The sequence below is a fragment of the Rhinoraja longicauda genome, chromosome 16, assembly GCF_053455715.1.
Source record: "Rhinoraja longicauda isolate Sanriku21f chromosome 16, sRhiLon1.1, whole genome shotgun sequence".
NCBI classification, from domain to species: domain Eukaryota; kingdom Metazoa; phylum Chordata; class Chondrichthyes; order Rajiformes; family Arhynchobatidae; genus Rhinoraja; species Rhinoraja longicauda.
Window position 1 is genome coordinate 4005314 of NC_135968.1, and position 15247 is coordinate 4020560.

Here is a 15247-nt window from a genome sequence, read left to right on the forward strand (position 1 = left end):
AGCATTGATATTGATTGGGGTATGTTTGACCTGTAGTCGATTACCAGCGATGTTTTTCTGAAGTCGATAACTAGCTGTGGGAACACCATAGCTCGGTCTGCTGAAAGTCCTGTGGGGAACTCAGGGGAAATCTCTTCACACTGCAGTGTGTGATAATGTGCAACGTGTGAAGGGGTGGGGGCAAACACCAGGTCTGCATGTATTGGGAACCTGAGAGGACACTGAGAGGAAAAGGAAAGCAGGTGAGGCCACAGCCTCATAGCGCCAACGGTCAACACTGACAGCAGGGGCTCCGGATATTCTCTCGATTGTCAAGTGGGCTTCTCGAAACGGTACACGGGCTTCCTCAACCATCCCAATGACATGCGGACTGACAGGTTAATCAGCTACAGTAAATTGTCCTGTGCGGGATTGACATATGATGAAACAATGGATCGACTGGGCTTGTATTCACTGGAATTTAGAAGTATGAGAGGGGATCTTATACAAACATATTAAATTCTTACGGGATTGGACAGGCTAGATGCAGGAAAAATGTTCCCGATGTTGGGGGGAGTACAGAACCAGGGGTCACAGTTTAAGAAAAAGGCGTAGGCCCTTTAGGACTGAGATGAAGAAAAACCTTTTCACCCAGTTATGAATCTGTGGAATTCTCTGCCACAGAAGGCAATGGAGGCCAATTCACTGGATGTTTTCAAGACAGAATCGGATATAGCTCTTTAGGGCTAACTGAATCAATGGAGATGTGGAGAAACCAGGAACGGGGTACTGATTTTGGATGATCATATTGAATTGCTGTGCTGGCTCGAAGGGCCAAATGGCCTGCTACTGCACCTATTTTCTATGTGTAAGTGAATCGGAGAATCTGCTGGGGAGCACGCAGGGTAGTCAACGCAAATTAAAAAACTTAGTTCACAGATATAGTATGGGAACAGGCCATTCAGCACAACCGAGACTACCCATTGGTCACCCGACACACTAGTTCTACATTATCCCACTGACTCATCATCTCCCTATACAGTGGGGCAATTTACAGAGGCCGATGTGCAAGAATAATAAATTGGATTTACCTCAGATTAGAACAAATGTCCTCGTACATGATGCATCTCACTATTTCTCTGTGACTCTCTGAATATTCATACTGGTTGACATTGGAGGTTATACACCTAGAAAGGATAAACTGGCCCGGAACTATTCCCCGCCCTTTATTGGGGATCCTTATCTCCTTCTTAAGAATCCGCCTCATCTCCCGAAGCTCCTCCAGGGAAAGACTCGATCCCAACCGGGAGAACTCTTTCTCCCGTTTATTCTGTGTATTGCAGAGATATCAAGGGCCTGACACACAATGTTTAGAGCAGAACTGATTTATTTGTCACAAATCCACAATATTGAATTCTGCCAGCTATCGGGGTTAGCAAAACCACATAGAATAAAACAGCGGGACCCAATCACTAGGGTGTACAGTCCTGGGAGTGATGAACAGCATGGAAACAGGCCCTGTGACCCAACGAATCCACACTGACCATTGCTCACCCGTTCACACACCCGTTCCATGTTATCCCACATGGAACAGGAGAAATAACAACACAAGCATAACACCATCAGCAACTTGGGAACTTGCGTTTTCGTTCTGGAGCTGTGATAGTTGAACATGCAGCGTCCAGCATGTTTAATCTTTCCCCTCAGTCTGTGTACACTGGTGTTGTAACAGGTGGGATGACCGATTGAATCCCTTCCCGCACACAGAGCAGGTGAACGGTTTCTCCCCGGTGTGAACACGCTGGTGGGTTCGCAAGTTGGACGACTGAATGAATCTCCTCCCACAGGCAGCGCAGATGAAGGGCCTCTCCCCGGTGTGGATTCGCTGATGGCTCCGCAGGCTGGACGAACAGGTGAATCCTTTGCCGCACTCGGAGCAGGTGAACGACCTCTCCCCGTTGTGGGTGCGCTGGTGCGTCCGCAGAGTGGACAAGTGAGCAAAGCTCTTCCCGCACTGCGAGCAGCTGAAGGGCCTCACCCCGGTGTGAATCCACTGGTGCGACTGCAAGTGGGAGGAGCGAGTGAACCCCTTCCCGCACTCAGAGCAGGTGAAGGGCTTCACCCCGTTGTGAATCCGCTGGTGCATCTGCAGGTTGGACGATTGACTGAATCTCTTCCCGCACTCTCTGCAGGTGAACGGCCTCTCGCCGGTGTGGATCCGCTGGTGCAGGAGCAGCTCGGAGGAGCGAGTGAACCCTTTGCCGCACTCGGAGCAGGTGAAGGGCCTGTCCCCAGGGTGGACCCGCTGGTGTGACTGCAGGGTGGACAACTGGGTGAACCCCTTCCCGCACTGCGTGCAGGTGAAAGGCTTCTCCCCGGTGTGAATCCGCCGGTGTATTCGGAGGCAGGATGACCGGAAAAATCTCTGCCCGCACTCCGTGCAAGCAAAGGGTCTCTCGCCGGTGTGTGCCTGTTGGTGTCTCCTCATGCTGGACGACCGGGCAAATCTCTGTCCGCACTCGGAGCAGCAGAACGGCTTCTCGCCCGTGTGGACTCCTTGGTGCAAGAGCAGCTCGGACGACCGAGTGAATCCCTTCCCGCACTCGCTGCAGGTGAATGGCCTCTCCCCAGTGTGAATCCGCTGGTGCATTTGCAGCGTAGACGAAGTAATGAACCTCTCCCCGCACTCGGAGCAGATAAACGGCCGCTCCCCACTGTGCATTTTCTGGTGTAGCTTCAGACTGGATAAATGTGCAAACCCTTTCCCGCAGTCAGAGCAGGTGAAAGGCTTCTCCCCGATGTGAGTCCGCTGGTGTATCATCAGGCTGAACGATCGAGAGAATCTCTTCCCGCATGTGGAGCAGGAGAACGAGCTCTCTTCAGTGTCTCCTTGCTGGTGTGCCATTGACTGGATGGATGAGTGAACCACTTGCCGCACTCAGGGCAGATAAACAGTCTGCCCCCGGGGTGTGAACTCTCTGGTGACTCACCAGGGTGGATGAGTGAGCAGGTTCCTTTGCACATTCAGTGCAGGTGAACGTAGTCAGTCAGGTAGGGTGACCGAGTGAATCCTTTCCCACACTCGCCCTCTCTCCGGTGACGAGGTGCCGGCAAATGCTCAGGGCCTTGCATCATTGCTGTTTCAACAAGAGCATAAAACAGTCACAGAGTCACACAGCACAGAAAAAGGCCCTTCGGCCCAACTCGTCCATGCCATAAGACAACACACAGGAGCTGAATTAGGCCATCCAGTTTGCCTCATCATTCAATCATGATCTATTTTTCCCTCTCAACTCCATTTCTCTACTTTCTCCCCAAAACCTTTGATGCCCTTACTATTCAGGACTGTCATATGAGGAAAGATTGGAAAGACTGGGCTTGTATTCGCTGGAATTTGGAAGGATGAGAAGGGATCTTATAGAAAAGTATAAAATTATAAAAGGACAGGACAAGCTTGATGCAGGGGGTGGGGTCCAGAACCAGGGGCCACAGTCTAAGAATAAAGGAAAGGCCATTTAAAACTGAGGTGAGAAAAAACTTTTTCACCCAGAGAGTTGTGAATTTGTGGAATTCTTTTATTAAAACCTTTTTTAGAGATACAGCGCGGAAACAGGCCCTTCGGCCCACCGGGTCCGCGCCGCCCAGCGGTCCCCGCACATTAACACTATCCTACACACACTAGGGACAATTTTTACATTTTTTAATTAACCCAGCCAATTAACCTACATACCTGTACGTCTTTGGAGTGTGGGAGGAAACCGAAGATCTCGGAGAAAACCCACGCTGCCACAGAAGGCAGTGGAGGCCAATTTACTGGATAAATTTAAAAGAGAGTTAGATAGAGCTCTAGGGGCTAGCAGAATCAAGGGTATCGGGAGATGGCAGGCAAGGGTTAGTGATTGTGGGTGATCAACCATGATCAAAATGAAAAGCGGTGCTGGCTCGAAGCTGGTTCTATTCATGAACCTATCAATTTCTGCTTTGAAAACACCCAAGACTTGGCCTCTAGCGCCATCTGTGGCAATAAATTCCACAAACTCACAACCCACTGGCTAAAGAAATGCCTCCTCATCTCCATTCTTTTAATTCCTGACCTCCAATACTGAAAACATCCTTTTCACATCTGCTCAAACTAGGCCTATTATTATTTGGTGGCTTTCAATGAGATCCCCCACACCCCCCTCCCCCTTCATCCTTATGAAACCCCAGCGTTTCAGGCCCAGAGCCATCAAATGCTCATAGTACATTAACCTAATGATCACTGGGATCATTCTCGTAAAACTCCTCGGGGCCAAGATACCCTATCGAAGATCCCATTTGCCTGCATTTGGCCCATAGCTATGACTTCTTTCCAAACAAGGAGGTGAAGTACATCTTTCTAGTTGGGATGGAACTTGTTTCTTTTCCAAAAGATCAATCTGCACTAATACGGAAGTTTTGGCAAGGAAATATTTGCTCAATCCTTCGCTCACCTGAAAATATTTTTGCATTCCCCCCAAGGAAGATTTACCCACGTACAGAATGTTTCGGTCGGGACCCGTGTTCAGACTGACCCGACTCGAAACGATGCTTCTCCACCTCCTCCAGAGTTGCTGCCTGACCCGCTGAGTTATTCCGGCACTTTGTGCCGTGTTTTACAAACCAGCATCCACAGCTCCTTGTATCTGTGGAACATCAGGCCTGCTCCCCCTTTGCTGTGTAAATGTCCTAAGTTCTTGCCACAATCAGTGCTCTTAAACTTTCTCATTCTGGGGCATTAATCTCACTGCCCTGCTGGTCACAACGTTGTTTCTATGATTTTCTCAGAAATAAAGTTGACGATTAACCACACCCCCCCCCCCTCCTCCCCGACTATGTTCACATTGAAGTACTGGTGAACTGACCCACTCAACTGGTGTCATTAAAGAAAAAGAAGTGCTGGAGTAACTCAGGCAGCATCTCTGGAGGTGTTCAGACCCAACCTGTATGAAGTAGCTTACAACCCAACAGTAAGGGTCTCGATCAGAAACGTCACATATTCCTTCTCTCCAGAGATGCTGCCTGTCCCACTGAGTTACTCCAGCATTTTGGGTCTATCTTCTGTATGAACATTGAATTCTCCAATTTTAGGTAACTTCTCCAAGCACTTCCCCCTTCTCCCTCCCCTTTCTCTCACAACCCCCACCTTCTTTCTTCCCCCCCCCACCCCCCCCCGTGAGTCCCGGCTGCCCTTGATCGGTTCCTCCCCTCCCCTCATCCCCCCCCCCCCCCCCCCCAACTACATTCATTTTTCCTCCAGCTTCACAATTCACAACTTTTCTATCCCCGAGTTCCACAATTTGCAATTCTTTATCCTTTTGGCTCACACTGTTTTTTTCATCTCTGGCCTTTGTCCAACAATCTGCCTACCAAAAAAAGACCCCTCGCCTGTGTTCACCTTTGCTGGCCATGCTCCACCCTGCCCCTCCTCTCTTCCAGCTCCCTGCAACAGTCTTGAGGATAGCCACAGTCTAAGAAGAAAGGGGAGGCCAATTAAAACTGAGATGAGAAAAACGTATTCACCCAGAGTTGTGAATTTGTGGAATTCTCTGCCATAGAAGGCAGTGGAGGCCAATTCACTGGATGAATTTAAAAGAGAGTTATATAGAGCTCTAGGGGCTAGCGGAATCAAGGGATATGGGGAGAAGGCAAGCACGGATTACTGATTGTGGATGATTAGTCATGATCACAATGAATGGCGGTGCTAGCTCGAAAGGCCAAATGGCCTCCTCCTGCACCTATTTTCTATGTTTCTAACCTCCATCTCCTCCTCAATCAGTCTGAAGAAAGTCCCGACCCAAAACGTCACCGAAACATAATTTAGTTTTTTTGTTTTTCTTTTAAAGTTTTTTTATGTTAGAGATACAATGCGGAAACAGGCCACTTCAGCCCACTGAGGCTGCACTGACCAGCAATCCCCGCACATTAACCCAAGCCTACACACATTGGGGACAATTTACACTTATACCAAGTATACAAACCCAAGCCAATGAAACCTGTACATCTTTGGAGTGTTGGAGGAAACCAAAGATCTTGGAGAAAACCCAAGCAGTCACAGGTAGAACGTACAAACACCACACACACAGCACCCGTAGTCGGGATCTAACCCAGCGCTGTAAGGCAGCAACTCTACTGCTGTGCCATTGTGCCGCCCATACATAGACACAAAATGCTAGAGTAACTCAGCAGGACAGGCAGCATCTCCGGATAGAAGGAATGGGTGATGTTTCGGATCGAGACCTTCTTTCAGACCCCCATCCACAGTCACCTCTCCATGTTCTCCAGTGATGCTACTGGGTTACTCCAGCATTTTGTGTCCATCTCTGGAGGACATGGACAGGCGACGTTTTTAGTCGGGACCCATCAAGTTACTCCAGCATTTTCTATCTTTTTTTTGTAAACCATCATCCACAGCTCTTTGTGTCTGATGCCATTTTAAGTTTTCGATTCCATTCACAGATTCTCTGCTTATTCTACCCTGCAAATGGTGTGAATGAAAATGATCAATAGATAAACAGCAGAAATCCACGTCGAATCTCCCAGCTCGCCTTCATTTCCACCCTGTTAACCCCCCCTTACCCACGTCCCATTTGCCCTTCATCTGCCTCCACAACTGATTCCACCTATTCACCTCAATCCCCCCCCCCCCCCCCACCTCTTTACGATACAATAGAACTTTATTGATCCTATGAGGGAAATTGATCTGCCAACAGTCATAAATCACAAAATACATGAAACATGGAATTAAAGTGACGAGTAGAAAAGATTGGGGATGTGCAAAGATTGGGGAGGGGGGGGGGGGGGGGTTAAGGGGAGTCAGTGTACCCCACGACAGAAGGGGAAGGAGTTCCACAGTTTGATAGCCACAGGGAAGAAGGATCTCCTGTGGCGTTCTGTGCTGCATCTTGGTGGAACCAGTCTGTTGCTGAAGGTACTCCTCAGGTTGACCAGTGTGTCACGGAGAGGGTGAGCTGTATTGTCCAAGATGCTCTGCAGATTGAGGAGCATCCTCCCTTCCAAGACCACCTCCCATGAATCCAACTCCAGGACGGAGCCAGCCATCCTGACGAGTTTGTTAATCCTATTGGCGTCCGCGGCCTTCGCCCTGCTGCCCCAGCACACTACAGTGAGGAAGGTGGCATTGGCTACCACCGATCGGTAGAACATCTGCAGCATCTTACTGCAGACTTTGAAGGAGCGGAGCCTTTTCAAAAAGTACAGCCGGCTCTGTCTCTTCTTGTACAGGCTTACACTGGCTGTCTTCCCTCTACACTCACAGTCCCGATAAACAGTCTCGATTCATCAGTCTGAAGAAGGGTCTTGACCCAAAACGTCACCCCTATCTAAGTTCCCCAGAGATGCTGCCTGACCCGCTGAGTTACTCCCACCATTTTGTGTCTTCCCTTGGTAAACTTGGAACTGCAGACGCTGCTTTACAAAAAAAAGCACACACACAAACTGCTGGAGTAACTCAGTGGAACAGGCAGCATCTCTAGAGAACATGGATAGATGATGTTTCGGGTCAAGATCCTACTTCAGACTATTCTCCAGTTTCTTGAAGGTAAACTTGTTTCCTCAAACATCGCAAAAAAAAGAGTCCCTGACAGGTTAATTAGCCGCTGTAAATTGTCTCAAACATGTTGGTGAAGAGTACAATCTTCAGGGGGGTAGCATGGGAACAGGCCATTCGGCACACTGAGTCCATGCTGGCCATTGATCAGCCATTCACACTAGTTCTACGTTATCCCGCTTTCTCATCAACTCCCTACACAGTGGGGGCAATTTACAAAGGCCAATGTGTGAGATTAATTGGATTTATGCAAGATGAGAGCAAATGAGCAGTTGACAATCAGTACCGACTCAGTGGGGTAGAGGGCCTATTTCCAAGCTGCATCTCACTATTACTCTGTTACTCTGTGACTCTCAGGATACTCACACTGGCTGAGATGAGAGGAGAACGATGGGGAGCAGGAACACCAGAAGGGATGAACTGGGCCTGAACTATATCCAACCGCCTTTTGCCCTCTGTATTTCCTTCTCGAGAATGCTCCTCAGTTCCCAAAACCCCTCCAGGAAAACACTTCATCCCAACTGGGAGAACTCTTTTTTTCCCCATTCATTTTGTGTATTGCAGAGATATCAAGGGCCTGATACACAATGTTTAGAGCAGAACTGATTTATTTGTCACAAATCCACAATATTTAACTCTGGCCCAGCTACAGGGGGTTATCAAAATAAGCAAAAATGAAACAGCGGGACCCAATGACTCAGGGGTACAGTCCTGGGAGCGATTAGACAGCATGGAAACAGGCCCTTCGAGTCCACATCGACCATTGATTGGCCGTTCACACTAGTTCTATGCTATCCCACTTGGTATAGGAGAAATGACAACACAATCGCAACACCAGCAGCAACTTGGGAAGTTGTGTTTGCTTTCCCTGCAGCAGTGATTGTTGAACATTCAGCATGCAGCATGTTTAATCTTTCTCCAGAGTCCGAGTGCACTGGTGTTGTTGCAGGTGGGACGACCGAGTGAATCCCTTGCCACACGCGGAGCAGGTGAACGGTTTCTCCCAGGTGTGAATCTGCTGGTGCGTCCGCAGGTTGAACGATTGACTGAATCTCTTCCCACACTCTCCGCAGGAGAACGGCCTCTCGTTGGTGTGGATCCGCTGGTGCATGAGCAGCTGGGAGGAGCGAGTGAACCCTCTGCCGCACTCGGAGCAGGTGAAGGGCCTGTCGCCCGCGTGAACCCGCCGGTGCGAACACAGCTCGGTCGGCCGAGGGAATCCCTTCCCGCACTCGGAGCAGATGAAGCTCCTCTCCTGCGTGTGGACCCACTGGTGTGACTGCAGGGTGGACAACTGGGTGAACCCCTTCCCGCACTGCATGCAGGTGAAAGGCTTCTCCCCCGTGTGAATCCGCCGGTGTATTCGGAGGCAGGATGACCGGATAAATCTCTGCCCGCACTCCGTGCAAGCAAAGGGTCTCTCGCCGGTGTGCCCCCGTTGGTGTCTCTTCATGCTGGATGACCGGGCAAATCTCTGCCCACACTCGGAGCAGCAGAACGGCCTCTCCCCGGTGTGGACTCGCTGGTGTAAAAGCAGCTCGAACGATCGAGTGAATCCCTTCCCGCACTCGCTGCAGGTGAACGGCCTCTCCCCGGTGTGAATCCACTGGTGCGTCTGCAGGTTGGAGGAGCGGGTGAATCGCTGCCCGCACTCATCGCAGCAGTACGGCCTCTCCCCGGTGTGCATCCGCTGGTGTCTCGTCAGGGTGGACAAACGGGTGAACCTCTTCCCGCATTTGGAGCAGGAGAATGGGCTTTTCTCAGCGTCTTCTTGCTGGTGTGCCATCGACTGGCTGCACTCAGGGCAGATAAGCAGTCTGCACCCGGTGTGAGCTCACTGGTGTCTCTCCAGGGTGGATGAGCGAGCAAGTTCCTTTCCACAATCAGAGCAGGTGAACGGCCTCTCCCGACTGCTGCGTCGTCAGGTAGGATGACCGAGTGAATCCTTTCTCACACTCGCCCTCTCTCCGGTGACGAGGTGCCGGCACACTCTCAGGGCCTTGCATCATTGCTGTTTCAACAAGAGCATAAAACAGTCACAGAGTCATACAGCATGGAATCAGGCCCTTCGGCCCAACTCATCCATGCCATAAGACATAGGAGCAGAATTAGGCCAATTGACCCAAACGAGTCTGCTCCGCAATTTGAACATGGCTGACCTATTTTTCCCTCTCAACCCCATTCTCCTGCCTTCTACCTGTTATCTTTGATGGGCCAAATGGCCCTATTCTTCTCCTATCACTTATGAACTTATGCCGTTACTAATCAAGAACATATCAATCTCTGCTTTAAAAATATCAAATTACTTGACCTCCACCGCCTCTGTGGTAATAAATTCCACAGATTCACCACCCTCTGGCTGAAGAAATTCCCCCTCATCTACATTCTAAAGGAATGTCCTCTTATTCTGAGGCTGTGCCCTTTGGGCCTAGACTCTCCCACTACTGGAAACATCCTCTGCGCTTCCACTCTATCTCAGCCTTTCATGATTTGGTAGGTTTCAATGTGATCCCCCTTCATATTTTTAAACTCCATCGTTACAGGCTCAGAGCCACCATAACCTCCTCGCGTGTTAACCCAATCATCCCCGGGATCATTCATGTTAGATTTAGCTCTTAGGGCTAAAGGAATCAAAGGATATGGGGAAAATGCAGGATTTTGGATGATCAGCCATAATCATATTGAATGGCAGTGCAGGCTCGAAGGGCTGAATGGCGTACTCCTGCACCTATTTTCTATGTTTCTATACCTCCTTGGGGCCAGCCAAGATGCCCCACCTAAGCTAGCCTCGTATCCCTGATTTCATTTTGGACACAGAGGAGATGTACAATTTTCTTACTGGGACAGGAATTGTTTCTTTTCCAAATATCAACCAACACCACGATAATTTTTTTAAAAAAAAGACCCCTTCTCCCGTCTCCAATGGACCCCCTCCTCTTGGAACCCCCCCCCCCCCCCCGGTTTGGCCAACTACAAAAATAAAAAATAAAAATACCCACGATATAACATTTGGCAAGAAAATATTTGCTGAATCCTTCGCTTACTTTTAAATATTTTTGGTTTTCCCTCCAAGAAAGCTTCACCCATGCACAGAATGTTTGTTTCGGACCCTTGTTCAGGCTCATCCGACTCAAAAGGATGCCTGTCCACATCCTCCCAGAGGTGCTGCCTGACTCGCCGAGTTACTCGGCACTTTGTGCCTTGTGTTATAAACCAGCATCCCCAGCTCCTTGTGTCCGTGGAACATTTCTCCCTTGTGTGCTCCCCCATTACTATGTAAATGTCTGAAGCTCTTTCCACAGTCAGTGCTTTTAAACTCTCTCATTCTGGGGGCGTTTATCTCACTGTCCTGCTGGTCACACCATCGTTTTTTTAGCTCGTCTCAGAAATAAAGTTGACAAGCATTTCCCTCCCCTTCCCCATTTCCACATTGAAGTGCTGGTGAACTGACCGACCCACTCAACTAGTCATAGGGACATAAGTAATAGGAGCAGAATTAGGCCAATTTGACCCATCAAATCACCTCCGCCACTCAATCACGGCCGATCTATCTCTTCCTCCCAACCCCATTCTCCTGCCTTCTCCCCATAACCCCCGACACCCGGGGTGCCATTTCATGTCATTAAAAAAAAGATACAAAGTGCTGGAGTAACTCAGCGAGTCAAGCAGCATCTCTGGAGGTACTCATACCCAACTTGTGTGGAGTAGCTTACAACCTGGCTTTCTGCTGACTGGTTAGCACGCAACTAAAGCTTTTCTCTCACTCTACCTCGGTACACCTGACAATAAACTAAACTGAAATGAACTGAAAACTGAAAGGGATGAACAATGAATTTTCCAATTTTATGTAACTTCCACAAATACCTCTCCCCTCTCCATTTTCTCCCCCAAACCGCACCCCATTCCCCCTCCTCCACCCACCGTTACTCTCTTCCCTGGAGCCCTGGCTGACCTTGCACACGTTCTTCCCCTTCCCACCCTGCAAGTACATTCTTTCCTCCAGCTTCACAATTCGCAACTATTTATCCTTTTGACGCACACCTGTTTTTCCATCTTTTGCCTTTATCCCCCCCAAACAATCCTTCGCCTGTGTTCACCTCTACCGGCCTGCCCCACTCCTCCCACTCTGTCTTAAGAAGGGTGCCAATCCAAAACATCACCAATCCATATTCTCCAAAGATACTTGCTGATCCTTTGAATTACTCTAGCATTTTGCATCTATCTCCGGAGGGCAGGGGCAGGCGACGTTTCGAGCTGGGACCCGCTGAGTTACTCTAGCATTTTTTTTTTAAAATTGGTAAACAGCAGTCATTTATGAATCCACATAGAATTTTCGAGCCCGCCTAGATTTCCATTCTGTCCCGTTCCCCCGACCCCCCACCCACACCTCTACACGGGCTACCTTCCCTCTACACTCACTGTCCTGATAAACTGAGGAGAGTCCTGTCCCAAGATGTCACCTATCAATGATCTCCAGGGATGGCTGGCCTGCTGTTACTCCAGCATTTTGTGTCTTTCCTTGGTGCAACAGCATCTGCAGTTCTTTATTTCTGCAATTCCCTGTGCCTGAGTTTTTCCCAGCAATTCCGTTTTTTTACTTGATTTTCAGCACCTATATTTTTTAAACAGGACACAGGGGATGTCTCTGATTGCAAAGGGGTCTGCAACCCTGGTTGAGATGAATGAGAACAGGGCTGGTGGAGCTGCTTCCTCACAGCGCCAGAGCCCGAGGTTCAATTCTGACCTTGGGTTCTGTCTGTGCAGAGTTTGCACGCTCTCCCTGTGAGTTTCCCCCAGGTATTCCGGTTTCCTCCCACGGCTCAAAGAGATTTGTAGCTTAATTGGCCTCTGCAAATTGCCCCTAGTGTGTCGGGAGTAGATGAGAAGGTGGGATGCATAGAACTAGTGTGAACGAGTGATCGATGGTTGGCGTGGGCTCGGTAAGTCAAAGAGCCTGTTCCCATGCTGTATCTCTTAAACTAAACTGAGGTCGACAGAAAATAAAAGGTCATTTTAAATCTGTGCCAGATCTGTAGCTGGAAACATGGGCCGCAGCAACAGTTCTGAACCCCAATCCTTCTCTCCAGAAATGCTGCTTGCCCCGCTGAGTTACTCCAGCATTTTGTGTCTACCACCCATTTTAACGTTGTTTGTCTTATTTTTTCTCCAATCACCCCGACTTATCGATTAGCCAGAAGACTGCCGCAACACTGGGTTCACTTCAGTCGAGCAGACATTCCCTTTGTTCAATCTAACCTTCTTCCCCACTCAGTCGTCTCTGCGCAAATGAACCCAGACTTATTTGCTAACTTTCTCGGTTGTAACGAAGGATCTCCAACCTGAAGGGTTCCCCCTTTCCGCAAATGCCCCTCAGCCATGGCCTGGGCCCCGTCGTGTGTGAAACCCTGGCCTCGCCGTCCCGCTCCGAGCCGTCGCCGCCGCCCGGATCCCGATGACGGAGCCCGGATACGGCCGCGGATTTGGTCGCCTGATCACAACGTCCCTTCCGTCGCTCCCTGCTCCTGGTGATCCTTGAACTGAGCTAAAGTTACCTTTGTGGATCTTCGTGCAAGACCCGAGATGGTGCAATGCGTCTCCCCGTCGCATAAAGTCAATGCAATTGTCATTTTATGCACAAACCTAAACCTAAAAAAAAATTGGAAACAAAGAACTGTAGACGATTAAGGTAGACACAAAAATGCTGTCTAACCCGCTGAGTTACTCCAGCATTTTGTGTCTACCTTTGTTTTTATAGTATGTCTGGCTGTAGCGGCTTTGACAGTCCAGAGTCGCCTTGCAGAGGGAAGTGCTTCAAAGAATTTGTGGCCAGGGTGAGAGGGGTCAGAGATGATCTTACCCGCTCACTTCCTCGTCCTTGCAGTGTACAGTTCGTCGATGGGGGGGAAGGTTGCAGCCAACAACCTTCTTGGCTGATTGAACGATGCGCTGCAGTCTCTGGATGTCATGCTTGGTGGCTGAGCCGAACCAGACCATGATAGAGAAGCTAGACACAAATTGCTGGAGTAGCTCAGCGGGTCAGGCAGCATCTCTGGAGAGAAGGAATGGATGACGTTTCGGGTCGAGACGTCCGAGTTACTCCAGCATTGTGTGTCTACCATCGATTTAAACCAGCATCTGCAGTTCTTTCCTACTCATAATGTAGAAGGTGAGGCCAGACTCTATGATGGCAGTATAAAACCGACCCATCATTGCCTGTGGCAGGCTGCGTTTTCTCAGCTGCTGCAGGAAGTACATCCTCTGTTGGGCCTTTTGACTGTGAAGTCAATAGTAGCCTCCCATTTAAGATCCCTTGAAATGATAGTTCCAAGGAACTTAAATGACTCCACAGATGTGACTGTGGTGATGTTGATGGTGAGTGTGGGGAGGGGAGGGGGAGCTCTCTCAAAGTCTACAATCAATTCCACTGTCTTAAGAGCATTGAGCTCCAGGTTGTTAAGGTATGTTCTCCACTACACTACCTTGTCTGAAGGTGTCAGACTGCAGAGCTTTGATCTTCAGTCTTATACAGACTTGACTTTTAATCACTGGTCTACATTTCACCTATAACATCACACTGGCCTAGTTTATCTGCTGCTGGAAACATCTCTTTCCTCTGGAAACACTGACTCGCACCGGCATCCGCTCCGACTTTCTCCATTCCTTCACCAATTAAAGGGCGTCATCTTCACCAAAACAGTTCTGGGTAAATATATTTGCCTTTTGGTTTAGTTTAGTTCAGATACACAGCGCGGAAACAGGTCCTTCAGCCCACCGAGTCCGCACCCGCACATTAACACTTACTTACACACACGAGGGACAATTTACATTTATACCAAGCCAATTAACCTACAAACCTGTAGGTCTTTAGAGTGTGGGAGGAAACCGAAGATCTCGGAGAAAACCCACAGTCACGGTGAGAACGTACAAACTCTGTAGAGACAGCACCCGTAGTCGGGATTTAACCCAGATCTCCGGCGCTGCATGCGCTGCATGCGCTGAAAGGCAGCAACTATACTGCTACGCAACAGTGCTGTCATGGGTACAATGTCGACAGAAAGAAAACGTAGAGGCTGGTTTACAAAACATAGACACAAAGTGTTGGAATAACGCAATGGTTGGTGAATGTGTGGAGTCTGTGGAGTCCAAGTCAGTAGATATTTTTAAGGCACATATCGATAGATTCTTGATTAGTACAGGTGTCAGAGGTTATGGAGAGAAGGCAGGAGAATGGGGTTAGGAGGGAGATAGATCAGCCATGATTGAATAGCGGAGTGGACTAGATGGGCCGAATGGCCTAATTCTGCTCCTATCTTTTATGACCTTATGGTTCAGGCAGCATCTGTACAAAAAAAGATGTCTGGCCTACTGAATTACTCGAGCACTGCGTGTTTTATTTGGATACAATGTCATCAGCAAACTGGTGAGCACTTTTTTCAAGAAATTCTAGAATTTCCTAGTGAAAACTTTCAGGCTGAGTAAAGAGGACAATCCAGGTTTCCAAGCGTCATGGCAGGGTTCAGGTTGTGATTAAAATCTGGCCCTGCATGTCAACATGATATTTGGTTTCCCAGCTTGCAAATTATTTCAGTTTATTGCTTGTTTCTTTCTTTGTATTTTATATATACTGAACCTTTTGCTGTTTATTATGGGGTTTATTCCCCACTTCTAGCTTTCTTCTCC

At 48.9% G+C, this 15247-nt stretch overlaps 2 protein-coding genes and 1 pseudogene across 6 annotated transcripts in view; 1 reads left to right on the forward strand and 2 right to left on the reverse strand.

Annotated features, from left to right (window-relative positions):
• LOC144601120 (uncharacterized) overlaps window positions 1-13025 on the reverse strand; it is a 37404-nt pseudogene extending 24379 nt beyond the window's left edge. Inside the window, exon 1 of the transcript XR_013548243.1 lies at window positions 12907-13025. The product of XR_013548243.1 is annotated as an uncharacterized LOC144601120 (transcript). The remainder of the gene's footprint in view (window positions 1-12906) is intronic.
• LOC144601450 (uncharacterized) overlaps window positions 1-15247 on the forward strand; it is a 201734-nt gene that overhangs the window by 15613 nt on the left and 170874 nt on the right. The gene's annotated exons all lie outside the window — the stretch shown is intronic.
• LOC144601107 (uncharacterized) lies at window positions 1377-13036 on the reverse strand. 4 transcript variants are annotated; one of them, XM_078413052.1, is made up of 4 exons: window positions 12907-13036; window positions 8481-9578; window positions 2940-3020; window positions 1377-2854 (listed from the first exon to the last, which is right to left on the reverse strand). In XM_078413052.1, the coding sequence occupies exons 2-4, from the start codon at window positions 9351-9353 to the stop codon at window positions 1670-1672; spliced, it is 2139 nt and encodes a 712-aa protein (XP_078269178.1). In that variant the 5' UTR covers window positions 9354-9578; window positions 12907-13036; the 3' UTR covers window positions 1377-1669. The 4 variants fall into 4 exon arrangements, with proteins under 4 accessions (XP_078269178.1, XP_078269177.1, XP_078269175.1 ...); XM_078413051.1 differs by lacking the exons at window positions 2940-3020; window positions 12907-13036 and adding an exon at window positions 4529-4536 and having other exon boundaries at window positions 1377-2865; window positions 8503-9419; XM_078413049.1 differs by lacking the exon at window positions 8481-9578 and having other exon boundaries at window positions 1377-3116; window positions 12907-13026.

Bases quoted from the DNA above. Each gene is read 5' to 3' on its own strand.
- LOC144601107 (XM_078413052.1), bottom strand. From the start codon at position 9,353: ATGGCACACCAGCAAGAAGACGCTGAGAAAAGCCCATTCTCCTGCTCC. The intron at 3,021-8,480 runs GATTAAACATGC...ACCTGACTGACT, and splicing joins GCACTCGGACTCTGGAGAAA to ACGTTCACCTGCACTGAATG. The intron at 2,855-2,939 runs GCAGACTGTTTA...GACACTGAAGAG, and splicing joins AGAGAGTTCACACCCCGGGG to AGCTCGTTCTCCTGCTCCAC.